Genomic DNA, 13,867 nt, shown 5'->3' with positions numbered 1-13,867 from the left:
TAAGGAAAGCAGCACCCTACAAAAAATCAAAAAGGCATTTAGGAGGGCTGTGGATTTCATGCTTTTCAAGAATTTGAAAATCCCTGTTCAGTATCCTGGGAGCTGGATCAAACCCTCTGTTTCTGTGTGTAGCACTTCTGCAAGGGAAATGTTCAGAATAGGAACAACTGCTTTCAGACATCTTGCAGGGGCTGGTTTGGGAGCAAATAGAAGGTTGATTTCCTGGTAGCTTTCATAAATGGGACCTCACAGAGCTAAGTGCTGCCTTCACACACGCTAAAGATGGGCTAAGGTTTTCAGAGTCTGGATCTTACAGGAGAGCGGTGCCTTAAGTCCGGTAGACGTTGTGGAAAATTTTACCTGGTGGTGCCTCGTATTTGTTTGTTTATTACTTTTGAAGGGCAAAATGTTACTGGCACAAAAGGCGTAGCCTATTACATGCACGTTGTTATGCTAACCACATGCAGGAGTTCCAAGTCAAGCCCTCAAAAGCCTGCAAACACTCGGCCACATGTGCAGCTTCAGCTAGCAACCCCCCTCTACCTTGTCTGCTTGGAGATGCAGGCTTTAATTACATTATATCCTCTTTTTTTTCCCGTTTTCCCTTTTTGTATGCAGAGGTCAGACCAGCTCTGCGTTGAATCAGGGCTGTATCAGGAAGGAAGCAGTTGTCTGTAGGATCTTGACCTCATTTACTGCAGATGTGAGAGGATGCGGGAATGGCGGGAGGAGAAGGGAAAATCTGGCAGGAAGGACTAGAACTGTGTAGAGAGAGACTGGATTTTGCCACGAAGCTTCAGCAGAGTTCTGAGCAAGTCATTTGATTATAAGAGCTTGTCACACTGTGTGTTTGCTTTCTTTTTTGTGAGGAGCCCAGTTTGATACCTTGGGTGGCCCTCACTTCTGTTGGTGTACAGCCCCCAACCTGCAGCAGAAGTTGGTGAGAGTTGATTTGAAATGCAGATGCCTGTGTCAGCTAGCCTGAGAAGCTGGCTGCCTACTTGTGATGTAAAATGTCTGTACTTTGTCCTTCCTCTGCAAAGGGAAGGTGCTGCCCCTTCTTTCATGGGGGTCTCGTGGGGAAAAAAATCATTTCTGTGAAGTATGCAGATGCAGTAGTTGTCAGTGCTGGAGAGTACTCCTGAAAAGTTGCTAATCATGTCTTTACAGGAGGTTTGAATAATTTGTGGCAAATAATGAATGGCTCCATTAGGATAAATCAGAATGGGTGAAACAAGTGACTCCTGAATGAGGAAAGGATCTGGAAAAAAAAATACGTGATCGAAACTTCAAAGGTTGTTGCAACCATGACTGTGCTTTTTAAAACTACTCTTGCATTTAATTTTGAAAACAAATTGCAAAGACAGCCTAGATTATCTCATGTGCCAGCCCTACACATTGGAAATGAGTAGGAACGGACCTGACAGTACCCCACAGCATCCTGCTGCTTGGACTGAGCAGAGGATGACAACTTACTCTCCCTGTAAGAAGCTGAAGGGGGACAGGGCACTTTGCCAGTGCACTTCACTGGTTACTGATAGAAGAGGATCTGTGGGTCTTGGGAATTTGGAGCTGCGTATGTACCATCAGCACAGGCACATTCCTGCCTGCTTCCCTTCAACGATGCTCTTCTACAGAATGCATTCATCCCAGCCTTAGCTGAAGCAACCTTCCTCTTCCAGGCTCACCCCCTCTCCTCTTCGGCTACCAGTCTCCCTCATCGTCACCTTCTTGCCCCCTTCTCAGCTTTGAGTCCTAATCATGTACTGAAATTGCCCCTTTCTCACCCAGCCTTAGCATGCACACAGTAGATTTTAAGAAGGCAAACGAAAGGGAAGGAACATTGCTCCAGGAGCTGCCCTCTCTTCCCATGCACAGGCCATTAGCACAGTTCAGTGAGAAGTTTGCCAGAAATTTTTAACAGGTTGAAAACAAAGTATTTTTGCTGAACCTTTTTCGGGAAACTGTAGAGCCATTTTGGCAGAAACATAATTGGCACACAGAAATCCAAACAGAATGGTTGAAATCTGGCAAAGGTCTAAGGAACTGAAGACAGCATCCTCTAATGGGAAGTGTCAGACAATCTTAATAAGGCTACCAGTCCTGCCTGTAATAATACTGTAGAGGCCCAGAGCGGGAGGCACACAATGCTGAGAGGGGAAATGACAATTCTTTCATAATTAAATGCACAAGGTTTGTAAACAATGCTGATATCTTTAAAAAGTACACATTTTAAAAACACTTTTATGTGCCAGTGTTTTAGTGTGTGTTAACAGCAGCGAATATGTTGTGTTGCATTGGATTAAGATCCTTCTTTCCGCAGGAAGTGTTTGCAGCCACCCCGTGTTCGGCAGAATCAAGTTTGTGTAAGATAAGAAACAGAGGAATGTCTGTGCCAGGTTGGAGCACTGGGCAAAATACACTAATCTCCTGTTGCTTCGGAAGAAAATAAAGCTCCTCTAATAATGGCTTACATAAATACACCCAGAGGTGAAGTGTCATCTTCGTCCCCAGGCAGAGTGGTTAGTTTTGTCCTGCCATGTGGAAGGGCTGGAAGATCATTCAGCGTGGCTCCTTGCTCCCTTCAGTGCTCGTCTAGATGATGATCTTACTATCCATGTAAATATTTCGGTTTTGGGAAGACACTAAAATCCTGATAGTAGGGAAATTAGATAGGAAGATAAAATGTTGCTTACAATACTGTGAGGAATTACAGCCTGACAAGATACTGTCCTTAGATAAGTCTTGACCTGCAGAATACTCCTTTTGCTTTGCAGCCTGCGGGGATTTTTTGCCTCTCTCAGTTCCTGCCTGCTGCCTTGTGTTCTGCAGTGAGATAACTTTTCCTAGAGGCTGAAGGAGTTAATGCAGAAATAGATGACAGATTAGCCTGGGACAGGCTGTGATTTGGAGTAAGAGAGCTATCCCAAATAGCTGGCCAGCTGCCAAGCAGATAGGCGATTTGGAAGACATATCAGCAGAGCAGTGGGGTTCTCCGGAGCAGCTCTGGGTGAGGATTATCTGTCAATTTAACTGCTGTACTGTATAGTCTTGACTGACGTACCCAGAGTGCCTTTGGCTTATATAAAGAAAAATGATTAGCAAACATGTATTTTATCTCTGGGCTGCTAATAAATTGAAGAAGAAACTCCTGTCTTCTTTCCCTCCCAGACACACACATAAAAAAATAGGGGAAAATATTTTGATTAGAACATTTCCACTCCCTTTTCTTTTTCTCGTTACTGTTCTCCAGCCAGCTGTTGAGCTGATGAAAAGTGTGGAAGGGCTGCAAGAAGGGAGATTTTCTGAAAAATCAGGCACATTTCTATGGGAGTTGAATGATTCAAAATTGAGTTCCACATAATTTACTGGGGAACTCTTGCAATACAAATAAGAAGCCTGTCAAGCAGTGGTGCAGTTGAAGAGGCTATTTCCGTCTTAACTCTCCTGGGCACAGCTGGTAGGTGGGATGTTTCAAATGGGGGAAATTAAGAGTCAGGATACAGTGATTGAGCTCCCCATGATACCAGATCAGCATTTTGGTTTTGTAGGTACATAAAAATGCTACTATACTTTTGAATTGTGAATTTTAGTTATTGCAAGCAATTAAAAGCTGCTTTTTGGTTTTTTACCAGCAGTTCGGTGACCTAGATGACACAAGTGAATGGCTTCAGTCCATTTCTCTTTGAACAAGGAACCACACTGAAAATATTGCCATTACGCTGGACTTCCTCACTGGCAGTCTCAGCTGGGAGGAGGAGGACTGAAAGGGTTAGAACAGCCAACTTTCTTTCATGTCCTCCTTTCTGCAAAATTTTCCGCTGTTGCTAATATCTGCCAGAGCAACACCAAGAGCGTTAGCGACAGCAAGATGCTGGGGCAGCCGTAACTGCTGGAGTTGTCAGACTTGCTGATTCTTTTGCCAGGAGACACCTGGAGCTGTGGCTGTCCTGGCATACTCGGTGTTGCTTGAGTGGAACTCTACAAGTGGGAAGGTCTCCAGACAAAAGGCCAGTGTTGACATAGTTGCGGTCTCTCCAGGCCATGGTTGAGACACATCACTAGGGTGGTATGAGGGGAAGTTTCCATTAACCATTGTTCCCAGCTTGCATCCACCACCACCGTGGAGTTCTGCAGCTGGATTTCCAAAAGAGCTTAATGCTCGAAGAGCTCTTGTTTCAGCAACTTAAATAGAGGGGCTAAGTTCTTTCCAAAACACTTGGCAATCGTCAGCCCCCATTGAGAACAAAGCTAAGCACATTAAACAGTCCAGCCACTTCACTGCAGTGAAAATTTGGCCGCTGTTGTGAGCACGGTGGTTAAATAATACAGAGACTGGCAACAAAGGCACCTGGCTCCTGATGCTGAGCAGTGAGGTGCTGTACCTTCGCCTGGCCTTGGCGGCTGGTGTTGTAGGCTTGCTCCTTGGCTGATTCCTTGTGCATTACAGCCTCAGACCAGCTCTTTCTCTGGATGTTGTGACAGCTGTGAAGCTTGCTGATGTGAGGATTAGTCGGCTGCTGGGCACATGACGTGCAGATTGCTGTGCTTATTTGACCTACCTCTGATTGCGAGGAATTTAGTGCATAAAAATAACACCCTGAACAAATTTGGCAGAAGGATGCACAGCTAAAGTGCCATGCGCACACAGGGAGAGGAGCTTGAAGAGCGATGTAACATGAGGCCACGTACTGTACTCCTGCAGGAATATCAGTGCCAAGTCCAGCGCAGCCCACGCTGTCGTCTTGGGTTATGACCAGTTCCAGCGGCACATAGATGTAATGGCCATTAGCCAGTAAACTAATGAAGACAGGTTCCTGGCTTGTATTATTGGCAAAACTTGACAGAATAAAGAAAAAGATACCAAGTGCCAGGAGTTGCCTAATGTAAAACACTGGTCAAGGAAGTTCTGGTTTTTCTGCCTGGGGTTTTAGACACCCTTATTAACTCTGTCGTTCTCAGTGGAGTTACTGATCGTTTGCAGGAGCGTGACAGAACGGGGAGTCAGCCCGCATAGATGTTAGAGGTGCGCGTGCAGTGCCAGCCTAGGAGTAACTTACAGGCAGCAGTCTCTGGGCTTAGGTGATAACGTTTAGCTGTGTGCATGATTTTTCAGGCTTTGTGTTAGTGCATAGCATTCACCTTGAACGAGCTTCGCGTTGGCGCCTGGAGCATCTTCTGTTTGCTGAAGGACCGGGTCTTTAGTACTGAGAGCTTCTTAGGCCGGGGGGGTGAAGTGTGTGCACGCAGGGAGCGAGGCAGGATGCTGATGGCTGTAGGTTCTTCTCCCTGATCGTGTCGAAGACACGTTGCTCTTCCCTTTTTTTGCTATTGCAAGGGTAAAATGCAATACAATACCTTGGTTTCCCATGTTTAAAAATGGCATTTTTGCCATTTCCTTGTTAAGAGAGATTTTTCTTGAGGCTGATGATTACGAAGCTCATGTAATTGTGTAATATGGCACATTGTAGGTAAATGATAATATGTAAACTGATACTGTGTATTTAGAACTTCAGCAATATTTAAATACAGGCTCTTTTGTGTAGGGCAATTAGGAAGCTGGGGCAGATTTCACAATCCGGCTGGCTTTTAGAAACACCCTGCATACTCACCAGAAATACTGTAAAAGTATTCAGAGCTAGTGTCCTGCTTCGTATTATTCCGTATTACAGAATTTGCAAGATTTGTCTGCGCATATGTCTGTATTTTGTCTGCACTAAAGAAATACCTGGCTGCTCTGGTGCAAGTGCACTCACATCACAGGAAGCTTTCCTGCGTTTAATCCTTTAAATAAGCCAGTTTCTGCCAGCCCGTATATCTGAGATGAGATCAGCCATCCATTGACAGCGGGGCTGCGCGGGGCCGCGAGCGCGGAGCCGGTTGGGCTGGCTCGGAACAGCTCCTCGGCTGGGATCTCCGCAGCAGCTGCGCGGGCGCGGAGGGGGCTGCGGGGGGGGCGCTGCGGGCCGGGCAGGGGGAGGGGGGGCTGCCCGCCGGCTCGCTCAGGCGCCCCCCGCCCGCCCCGCCCGCCCTGCGGCTCCTCCGCGCTGCGCTTGCGGGAGCACGCGGGGCCTGGGCTGCGGAACGCGCCCCCGTCCCGCGCCGCCGGCTCGCCGAGGCGAGAGCGCCCCCGGGCGGGCAGCGCGGGGAGAGGCTGCTGCTGCCTGCCCGCCTTGCCCGCCTGTCTGCGTTGACTTGCCTTGCCCTCCTGCCTTGCCTTGCCCGCCTGTCTGCATTGACTTGTCCGCCTGTCTGCCTTGCCTTGCCTTGCCTTGCCTTGCTTTGCCTTGCCCTCTTGCCTTGCCATGCCATGCTATGCCTTGCCTTGCCCGCCTGCCTGCCTTGCCTTGCCTACAGGCCTGCCGCTGCCCCTGTGGCCAGCAGGCAGGCAGGCCGTGGTTTCTGATTTTATTAACGGGGCACAGCAGGAAACGTCAAGTTTTCAGCACCGGGGTGTTGGCAGCCGTGTGCCAGGTCCGGAGGCAGAGGAGGAAGCACGGTTGGTGCGGTGCGGGTAGCAGCATCCTTTCCTCTCGCTCACCGTCCCATAGATGTGTATATATTTTAATAACTTTGATCCTCCTTTTCTCTTCTCCCGGGCCCTTACTAGCCTTTCCTGGAAGCAGATTTTATCAGTGCCATTTTAAAACTGGAGTTACAAAAGACAAGCTGTCTGTTAGCAAGGCCTGGTTTGTGCAGCGCAAGTCCCTGGTGCATTTTCTATGCAGTTCCAATATTGTTGTTTTGATCTTCTGTATTAAAATAAAAATGACATTGTTAATACTGGCCTTGGTTTCGAATTAGAAATGACATTTAATGTTTACCATTTTACACCCTAAATATTGCAGATGTGGGCACAAATAAGGAAATATTATGCAGTCACAGGATGTTTGTGTAGTTATTATGAAAGGCGTCATATCTCTAAAGTCAAAGTGAATTAGCTAATAGCCAAAATTATAAAAGAATATCTGCTTCAATCAGATGTCCTCCCTCTGAAGTCTCTAAGGCTTGTACTTCTGAGGGATGTGAAAACTTCTGAAAATTCTGCCCTGAGGGATATCCATGTTTAGGCAGCTGACTTTAGGATCCTATTTTTGGAACCTTTGGTTGAGATTTTAAATTGGATTTTTAATGGGAATGGTGCCTGAATTGATGTTGTAGAATCTTGAAGGCCATATCTACAATTAAAAAAGTAAAAGGAGGGGGCAGTTATCATTCTTTTCTGGGGATAGACTCCTTTTTATTAGCTTTTATATACCATAAAAAGAGCATTGTGGCATTCTTTCATTCTTGCAGAGCATCTCTAAGTAGTCACTGTAGCCTTTGGTGTTGCTAGTTTCCTTCACTGTCTTTTAGAATATTACTGACAGTATTTAATAGAAAATAGTACTGGCCTTTGTGGAGTACTTCAGCACAGCTAGAAAGTACAATTTTGCAAGTACTGCACCATTGGTTGTAAGCTAAACGTACCCTCAAAGGTGTATATGGAGAAATCTGTGTATGAGAAATCTGGGAAGGACTGCAGATAAATCAGAGCTCAATGACAGTACTTATGATTTGTTCCTGAGGATGTGATCTTAATGAAGTGGCACAGGTTGGAGCAGCATGTCTTCTGCCTACAGTCTTGTGCAACTAAGTTGTTGGATTCAGTGATCTTAATTAGCAACCAAAATTAGGAACCAGTTCTGAAAATAATGGCATGAACATGTCTGAATCTGAACGTGCACCCTACAAAGTGGACAATCTAATATTTAGCAAGAGTAGATACCAAATTCACAGTGAAAGCTTAAAAAGTTACTGCTTATAAAGTATTTAGAAATGTTTTAAAATCCATGGTCAGTGATGTTATTTACTTTTTTTTTTTTTTTTTTCCCCCTAACATAGCTGAATTTAACCTTTATTTCTGTAGGTCAGATCTTGCCAGCAAACCGAAACACACCAAGTCCCATTGATCCTGAGACTATCCAAGTTCCTGTTGGCTACGAACCTGACCCTGCAGATCTTGCTCTTTCCAGTATTCCTGGCCAGGAGATGTTTGACCCTCGTAAGCGCAAATTCTCTGAAGAAGAACTGAAACCACAGCCGATGATTAAGAAAGCTCGTAAAGTCTTCATTCCAGATGACCTGAAGGTAAATTGGAACTGGTGACAAGCTTGTTTGTACAGACTGTGTGATCGTTACTCTGTGAGGTGCAGGTTTGGAGCGTGAATCTGTTTTCTCATGTAAGGTAAATCTGCCAAACTAAATACGACTTCGTTGTAGAATAAAACTGTTAACGGTTCTGAATAAGACAGAGGGGAGGATGTCCCTTATTAGTTATGCAACAGTTGAAATTCATGAGATCGATATTCATTTCCTTTGTATGCCAGAGACTTCCTGCGTGACCTTGGACAGGCTTACTTTGTCCCATATTTCCCACTTATGAAACACTCTGATCATGTTTCCATTTCCTCCATTCTCTGTCTCATCAGCACAGACTGTGAATTCTTCAAGGAAGAATCCATCTCTGACAGGGTCCATGGAGGTCCCTGATAATGTTAGAATTAAGTATATTATGTTTTATTTGGAAGTTTCTTTAGCTCTGTTTAATAATGAATGGGAACACTGCAGTAAACGCTACTAATCTAGGTGAAAGAATCAAGACTAGTTATAGGAAAACAACGTAATTATTCTCCCAAGAAATACATTTTAATGCAGTATTTAAAATACAATAATCATACATTATTTAAAAAGATCAAGCATCCTTGTCTGTGCCTCTCACTGCTTGAGATGTGAAGAGCAAAGAGCATGAGGAAAGCAGAACAAACTGATCAACTGATTCAGCTTATCAAACAACTGTGAAAATTGTCATTATTTGCAAAATTCTATTCTCAATATATGATTTCCAAGATGATCTTTTTTATCAGATATGGACAGTGCAGAATTTCATTCTGCTGTCGCTACTGCCGTCCAACACAGACTGAGGAGCTGGGAATCCCTGGCTGCGTGTGCGAAGAGGCTGGAATGCCATGTGTTTACACCAGATCGTAGCATTCGGGAAAGAAGCCGATGCTATCCGCTGTCTGTATCCCTAAGGATACTGTTGTGCAAGCTAAAAGCACAGAAATCACAATTCCAGTAGTGTTCAGGTGGTAGTTGGTGTCACTTTGTAATATCCTCAGCTTTCATTTAGAAAGATTTTATCTGTACTGTGCCATTACTTACCTGGGCAAATTTTACTACTAGTGATGCTGTGTTGGCATCGTGGTGTGCTGAGAGGTCTGCCTGATGAGAGGTGTCTGATACGGAAATGTGGGCCATTTGTCATTTTGTGATATCTCCTAGGAATCCTAAAAGCAAACTTTTGCCAAAGATGCTGTTGGATGCTCCATGCTGAGGCGGAGAATACCAGTGTCGTGCATGCGGCAGTGGGGCACATAAGTTTTCAGCCTAAGACTGAACTAGAAGTTCAGGGTCTCTCGTTTCTCTGAGTTAATCACACTAGTTGCCCTTGACTCATTTCAGAGCGCTTGACCCAAGTGCTGCTTCTGCCCTGGCATGTGGAGCGGCTGTGGAGTTCTGGGGGATGGTAAGCAGATTAGGCCAGTCAATCGTCTCTGGGTTGCATGTGATTTTGAAATGCCAGCCTTACCTCTTTCAGGCCTGGATTAAAGGATTTGCCATAGCAATTTGTTAAAATAAAGAGGGATGAAGCCTAGGTGGCACACTAATAAATTATTTAAAGCTGATTTTTATGGAGTGGAATGAGATGGGAAATTATAAACAAGATTTGGGTCATAGCTTTTTGCTGCACGCTTGTTTTTAAGAGGATTTTTGGAGGTCCCATCTAAGTACAGGTGAAGAGCAATTTAGAGATATGTTGGCTCCAAATCAACGTTGCTGCACACCTTGTTGAGCTAAACTAATATAAAGCAGTTCTAGGGTACTTCTAGCCGTTGTTTTGCCCTTCCTTTGCCTTACGCAAGCAGCAGGAGAAGATGCAGAGCAGCAGCGTTAGGCCTGGCATGCCGCGTGCTGCAAGGCCCAGGGCGGTGGGGCGTTTGCGCGCTCAGTGCCGCGTAGGCGCAGATGGCCCCTGTGCCCCGTAGCGGATGTGGGGCAGTGCTACCGTGCTTGGTGAAACGAGAGAGCCACGCAAGGACATGCAAGCCCGCAAAACCGGGGGGGTGACTTTGGAGGGGAAGGCTGAACTCTGCGACTTGATTTTACCTGATTTTTTTTTTTGAGGGTTGAATGGCGACATCACTCTTACTGTGCGGGGGAGTGAATTTCACTTTTCGTGAGAGATTCTGCCCGCATTGTATTTACTGAGTTGTTCCAAATTTCTGGAACTTAATTCCATTTCAAAGCAATGTTTAAGCTGCCGTTTCACTGAAGGCCACCTCCTTGGAAGAGTGGAAAAATCAGGTAAAATCAAGTCGTCATTAGAGTCTTTGATGCACCAATGCAGTAAGGCGATCTCCTAGAGGCAATTCTTTAGGGATGACGCTTTGGGAATGTGTTAGCTTACGAAACTTCAGAGGTTAGTGGATCTATTTCTGGCAAATGCTTTTTTTCCATGGTCAAAGCCTATTGTATTAATCTCTTTGCGGATGGTACCAAAGCAGCATCATCGTTGTGCCAAGGAATCCCCTTCCAGTGACTGGCTATACTGGGGTGCAAACAGGAGCGCCTCGGGGCTCGGTAGAGAAAGAGCTTTGAACAGAAGAAAGAACTGAACGGTGAGATGAAATGGGTGATACCAACAAAAAGAGTGAACCAGGTGTTGGCTGGCAAAGATGAGCAGGGACGTACAGGAGGTAATTAGTACTGCTCCAGCAACCGGTAGCGAGTGAGTCATGACGCGCGAAGGTGGGTATGCTAACTAGGTCAGCATAGATGGGAGATGAATTGTGCCGCTGCAATATTGCTTCAGTTTTCCTTGGAGGAATTCACAGTCAAGACGATGAGGGGGTTAGCGTAAACATTTTGACGGAAACACACGCAGGCATCTGTGCGCTCTGGATGGATTATGCCATGTAAGTCTGTAACTTCTGTCCCAGCAGCGCCTGGCATTGTCAGGGCTCGCTGGGCCCGGCCAGCAGAATGCGAGTGAAGTCACCCCCGGGCCGGAGGCTGCGGCTAAGAGCACATCCTGGTGGCTGCTGGGTTTATTGAAATCTAATATCTTGTTTGTTTCTTCCTGTGTTTAATGAGCAGGATGACAAATACTGGGCAAGGCGTAGAAAGAACAACATGGCTGCTAAGCGATCGAGGGACGCCCGGCGGCTGAAGGAGAACCAGATTGCCATCCGCGCCTCCTTTCTGGAGAAGGAGAACTCGGCTCTCCGCCAGGAGGTGGCCGACCTACGGAAAGAGCTGGGCAAATGCAAGAACGTCCTTGCAAAGTACGAAGCTCGACACGGCCCCCTGTAAATTCAAGGGGGGGGAAGTGGGTTTTTTTTTCTTTTTTCTTTCTTTTTTTTTTTTTTTTTTTTTGTTGCGGGTTGGCATTTGACTAGATGGACAATGTGTTTCCTGTTTGATAGCACCACACCCAAACCAACCTTTCTGTCTTCAGCACTTTACCAGAAGCAGAAACAAAACTGACTTAACGTTATTTTTTTTTGTTTGCGTATGTGTGTACCTGCGTATATGTGCACATGTGTGTTCACATGTCTGTATATGTGTGTGTGCGCTTGTGTGTGTGCATGTGTGTGCGCGCGCACGCATCTCAGCACTTCCCATTTTTACGAAACCCTCTTCAAAGGGTGCCACATTTTTACCTGGACTGTTGAGAACCGCCATAGTAAGCTTTTTATTATATTTTTTCAGTGCTGCTTCAGAGTAGGGTTTTTATGTTATTGTAACCAGTTCCATCCTCCTGATTTACTTGGAAAGATCCCAGTATAAATTATAAAAAAAGGAAAAAAAAAAAAAGAAAAAAGAAAAAAAAGTAGATCTCAAGTTTTTTTCGAGAGTAACAAGCTATTGTTTAAGTATGTCTAATCAGAAAAGTTAACATGCTAATAAAGTGCACAAATAATAATTTAGTACTACACTGCAGAAATATTAATTTATAGATTGCTTTTGTCGTATTTTAAGTTTTGGTGATAATTGTCTTCAGATTTAAAGTGCTGTTAGACTGAGTTAGCTATACTCATTATAGATCCCATAATGGCTTCTCTATAGCTATTAAGATTCCTTTAATTTCCACAGACCCCAGGTAGGTAGGAGTACTATCGATAGACCACAGAGTGTGTGTTTTGCACTGTCTGTACCTGAAGCAATAATCCTATTGTACGCTAGCGCGCATGCTGCCCGGATGTTCCTAGTGGACGTAGGATGGTTTCCCTACCCAACAGGAGTTTTAATGTCTTTAACGAAAAGTTAAAAAGTAAAAGACACATTAACGTGAGCATGCTAATTGTATCCCTGCTCTAGGGTGCGCATGTATAAGAAGCAGGATAATTAGTTGAAACGAGAACAAAATTAATAGTATCAAATCAGATCCGATGTTGACATCAGAGGGGCTTTTCTGTTTTCAGTTAGTTACGCATTTCTTCAAGTTCCATTTTGTGATTAAAACTTAAATAAATACCTAAATTCAGTTGTTTTTTCCCATGTTTTGTAATATATTTTCTGTGGATTATATCTTGCTGTTTTAAAAAATCACTTTTATTCAGTTAGAAGAAGTCACTGGTTTGCAAAGCCCATTTTTCCTAGTGGTTGTTGTTTTGAGTGTGACATGAACTGATGGTTCTGAACTCTGTTGTTTTAAACTATTTGCTTTTGAACACGTATGTTCTAATATAAAGTGGACTTCTGAAAAATGAATGTAAGAGACACTGGTGTATTTCAGAAGGGGACGGTGTTGTCATATACTGTGGTTAATCCAATCAATCTAAGTGTTTACTATAGACCAAAAGGATAGATATTATAAAATGTATAAAGTTTATACAGAATAATTATAGTATGTTCGTTTTGTACAGTATTTTTCAAGTACAAATACTGACAATGTATTTTGAAAGACATATATATAGCAAAAAGATAAAGCTATTCCATGTTTAAAATACATAGCAAAGATATATATTCTCCATTATTGTACAGAAAGGAAATGCTTAGGGGTTTGTTGGTTGTTGGTTGTTTGGGGTTTTTTTTTTAAATCTTTAATATTTTAAGCCTACCACAGGCACACTGGCATGTTCTGTGCTTTAAATGAAATTTTAATGGAAGTAATATAGCTTTCCAGGATGTTCTGTATTACTGAAAAGGAGAGACTATTATTTTCCATCAGAATCACATATATAAACTGTTTAACAGGGACAAAGCACAACGTGGATTTTAGTCAATTATTGATTGGACAATACAATATTTTGTAAAGGCAGACAAATAATACATAACACACAAAACCCAGTCATTTCTAATCTGCTGCTGCTAGAATCTGTTTCCAGCTGAAATTTTTTTAATAAATAGCTCTGTTCATGTATACAGGTGTACGTACTGCATACGGTTATTAACATGTGAGGAAAATATGGTGCTACATGTCTTGCTCACAGTTTTCTCAGTGTTTTGACATTATTTTCAAATAAAAAGGTTGTTCATTCCATTAAATCATTATTCATGCTTCAGGAGATTGTTACAAAGGACTCAACATTTTGTTCAGCATAAAAATACCCTCGCATCAATGGCATTTTTTTTCCAGTATTTTTCCTCAAACGTGCCCGACTTGTCAGCATCCCTTAACGTGCAGTACTTGCCTGTGGACTATTTATTCAGCAAATGGAATTTCCATGTGCTGCAGCAAAGTTTAAAGTCTAGTAAGTTATTTTCTGAAGGTCAGTATGAGCCACTGGATGCGTGGGTAGAGAAATGCGCCTGACGGTGC

General features: G+C 43.9%; 1 protein-coding gene across 2 annotated transcripts in view; it reads left to right on the top strand.

Moving 5' to 3' along the window:
* HLF (HLF transcription factor, PAR bZIP family member) overlaps positions 1–13,610 on the top strand; it is a 35,435-nt gene extending 21,825 nt beyond the window's left edge. Inside the window, exons 3-4 of one of the 2 annotated variants that reach the window (XM_056351183.1) lie at positions 7,910–8,130; positions 11,197–13,610. In XM_056351183.1, the coding sequence (XP_056207158.1) occupies positions 7,910–8,130; positions 11,197–11,415 (440 nt within the window). In that variant the 3' untranslated portion in view covers positions 11,416–13,610. The remainder of the gene's footprint in view (positions 1–7,909; positions 8,131–11,196) is intronic. The other variant, XM_056351277.1, reaches the window with a different exon arrangement.
* Positions 13,611–13,867: the final 257 nt, after the last annotated feature.

This window comes from Falco biarmicus, chromosome 1 (genome assembly GCF_023638135.1).
Source record: "Falco biarmicus isolate bFalBia1 chromosome 1, bFalBia1.pri, whole genome shotgun sequence".
Lineage (NCBI taxonomy): Eukaryota > Metazoa > Chordata > Aves > Falconiformes > Falconidae > Falco > Falco biarmicus.
Note: the sequence above shows the minus strand (reverse complement) of the source record. Positions and strands in the feature narration are given on the sequence as shown.